The sequence below is a fragment of the Triticum aestivum genome, chromosome 3D, assembly GCF_018294505.1.
Source record: "Triticum aestivum cultivar Chinese Spring chromosome 3D, IWGSC CS RefSeq v2.1, whole genome shotgun sequence".
Lineage (NCBI taxonomy): Eukaryota > Viridiplantae > Streptophyta > Magnoliopsida > Poales > Poaceae > Triticum > Triticum aestivum.
In genome coordinates, this window is record NC_057802.1 from 434,762,082 (window position 1) to 434,765,526 (window position 3,445).

The 3,445-nt window shown below is 52.2% G+C and overlaps 1 protein-coding gene across 1 annotated transcript; it reads right to left on the bottom strand.

Annotated features, from left to right (window-relative positions):
* Positions 1-1,151: 1,151 nt before the first annotated feature.
* Positions 1,152-2,708, bottom strand: LOC123074871 (E3 ubiquitin ligase PARAQUAT TOLERANCE 3-like). Its single transcript, XM_044497603.1, has one exon. The coding sequence runs from the start codon at positions 2,632-2,634 to the stop codon at positions 1,318-1,320; it is 1,317 nt and encodes a 438-aa protein (XP_044353538.1). The 5' UTR covers positions 2,635-2,708; the 3' UTR covers positions 1,152-1,317.
* Positions 2,709-3,445: the final 737 nt, after the last annotated feature.

Sequence of the window (3,445 nt, forward strand, 5' to 3'; positions counted from 1 at the left end):
GATCCCTGCAGATGCGCACGAGTGATGATAAAGTGCGTACAAAAGATTATTGTGGTTCCGTGAGACCAATCTAGATCCTAGATGGTAGATAGGCCAATGGCCAAGAACCAACAGGTTTGGCCGGGCGTTACAACCGGACAACTGGACCATCTGTGATGACCAGTGACCAAAGACATCGACAGTCAAAAAGGCGTCAATGATGATATGATTTCGTCGGTCAGTATTTTCTTTTTTGAGATTTAACCAGGCTTTATTCATCATAAACCACAGTTTATGGGATACAAGTTGGGTCATGGGGTTAGCCAAACTAAATGTGGCGCCCCGGCCCTAATGAAAGAGAATGCTTGGCTAACTTATGAGCTTCTACGTTTTTTATCTTACGACTTTCAAAAATAAAACTACAATGCAATAAACTGGAATAAGCATTGATTTTGCTAATAATTGCTCCATTGCCACCTTTGGACCTGTTGTTTATGTTTTCCACAACTTGCTTGACGTCAATGCAATGGCTTCTTTGCCTACAATAGTTTCCAGTGAAGTTGGATCATCAATTCCTCCAATCACTAGTGAAGAACTGCCAAGATAATTTCCTTGTCTGTCCTGGCAGACCGCTGCCGCAGCTCCTCCTCGCCCCGTTAGCACACCTGCATCAACATGTATCTTTGCGTAGCCCTCGGGTGGCGCCTTAGACCAGTGTGGGTGAGGACCACTCGAACCAACACCTCGGGCCGTCACAGGTTCTTTTTCCTTTATCATTTCCAGCTCGCTGATGAACCTTGCGACAAACGCATGTATCGACTGAGGGGTCCGGAACACCCCTTCATGTATGGCTTTGCGTTGTGCCGACCACAGCGCCCATAGGGTAATAGACAACAATACAAATAAGTTATGGGGCAGCTCCTCCATGAGTGTAAACAGCCAACATTTTGCATTAGGTTCACTGGTTGTGATTTTTCTAAAAAGATAACTAAATTTTGTGATTTTCATGAAACTGATTAAACATTTTTTATTCCCTTCAAAATAAGGAAGACGGTTGGATGAACATTTTTTAGCGGGAGAGCAGTGGCTACACATAAGTTCGGTGCACCCCATGAATGTCCATGATGATTAGTAAAATCAAATTACTCTTTATTACACATGAGAGCAGTGGAGTACATGGGAAGATAAAGAGCTGCGCATGAGGGCCTGCAACTCTTTACCAAATCATAAACCAGTACTACTGGTTATACATTACAAGGCATTTGAATGACTAGAAAAATCAACAAAGCCTATCAGAACCTCTGCACTGGGCAGTTGGGCACCAGCTAGCTTGTACTACTACGTCAAAACTAAAGCGGCCTGTGATCTGCCTCCACCGCACCTTCTCTTGAAGCTCTGATCCTCACAATCTGCGCGCGTCCTCTTCCTGCCGTGGTAGCCATACGGCCCGCCGTCGTTCCGTGTTGTTGGTGGCACTGTCAAGTTGCCGCCCATGGTGTTGACAGGGTAACCGCCGCTGTAAGCGTAGGGCGTGCCGGCGTAGCCGTAGTACATGGAAGAATCAGCCGGCCACGGCATCCCACCAAGAAAAGGGTCGTAGCACACCGGGGCAAAAGGAACGCTGTAGCCGTACTGATGATCGACATGGTTGGCCGCTGTGTCCGTTGTCTCGTGCGCCGCTGGAGCCGACGTCGATTTGCCGTCGCTGTGCTCCCGCTCCGAGGCAGCGCCCTTCTTGGAAGAAGCGTGACTGCCGCTGCTGCTCTCGTTCGACGCTGCCGGACTTTGAGCCTGACGCGTGGGCGCCGCGACCTCGTTGCTTGCGGCGGAGCTGCTCTGCTTCTCTGCTCCACCCGAAGCGCTGCTGGCCCTGGCGGCGAGAATGTTGGCGATGGTGGTGCGCAGCGTCGGGTTGGGGATCAGATCGTCGGCGCTCGCCTTGGCCCCGCACGCGCACTCGGAGTTGGCGACGATGTGCGCTCGGATGCACCGGTCGCAGAAGCTGTTGAAGCAGCACTTGCTCGCCACCACCGCGTCGGCCATCACCTCCTTGCAAATCCTGCAGTGGAGATCCGCCGGGAAGCCGTCGTCGTTGCTCTCGTCGGCCGGCCCAGGGGCAGGCGGCACCGGAGCCCTTCCGAAGTCGAATCTGGAGTCGCCGTTTGTGGGGCAGTGCTGGATGAAGTGGCCCGGGACGCGGCACCTGTGGCACACGTACCCGGCCGGCGGCGCCCGCCCGTTGTGCGCTGCTCGACGGCCGTTCTCGATCACCGCGCTGATAGCTTTGGCCTGGTCGTCCTGGGTTCCGGCGGACCTCGGGGCCGACCTCGACGACGAACCACCGCTGTCTTGCCTCGATCTAGGGCACAGAGGGGGTGTGTCGGATGACCGCAGCACGATGCTATCGGCCGGAGTTCCGGCCACTCGGCGTCGCACCACCACCGTCGAGTTGCGCAGGACCGACGCGCTGTCGTCCGCGTACTCCTCGCGGGTCTGCTCGCTGGAGATCGTGAGGCTCTCCCTGGGACCCCGGCCGCGACCATGGCGGCCTGTCTTCATGATAAGGCGCTTCAGCTCGCCGACGGTGATGGAAGGCGCCGCGACGGGCAGGGAGAACGTTTCCAGGCAGTCCTTGTATCGGTAGTACACTGCCATCGTTCGGCCACGACGATCGAGATGGACGCCCTCGTGAGCTGCGCCGAACTCGCTCGCCGGAGATCAGGCTAGGATGGTTGCAGTGGGGAACGAGGCTCACGGGAACAGGGTTGATGGCCTTATATGCTACTCCATTTGGCCTTGGGCAATACAAAACCGAGTAGGTCTCGAGCCTGTTGTGAACCGCCTTTGGGTATCTTGTCCGAGTTCTAATCGTAATAATACGACGTACTAGGTGTTTTCGCTTTCTGTTCTTCCTCCGGCGACCAACCGGAGTCGTCGTAGAGTTCTTTTCGGATTCACTAATTCACATCTAGATGAGAATTAAGTTTTTTTGGACACAGATGAGAATTAAGTACGGAACTAATTCTCGGTCGCCTGAGTTTTTTTTTTCTTTTTCTTGAGGCGATGCCAGATCCGTTAGTTTGATCGATTGCGCTACAGCAGCTGAGCAGATTAGGGATGGAGCTGCTGTTTTTTTTTTTTTTGAGTTGATGGATGGAGCTGCTGGTGCAAGGGCCTGCCCTGTTTACGGGTTTCTTTTGTTGTTTAGGGGGCACACAGGTTATTCTGACGGGCTTTTATTCTGTTCGTTGGGCCTATCTGCTCACTTTCTTTCCTTTTTCTTTCGTTGTGAACGTCTTTGCATGCTTTTGCTTGTGTAGCTTAGCACTTTTGTACTAGTAACTTTTTTAGGATTTTCTAAAAAGAATGTGAATTTTCTAGGACAATTTAGAGTGCCGTGTTCTGTAAAAACATATTCCACATGGTTCCATCATCCCATATTGATGCCTGTATGAATAGGATCAAA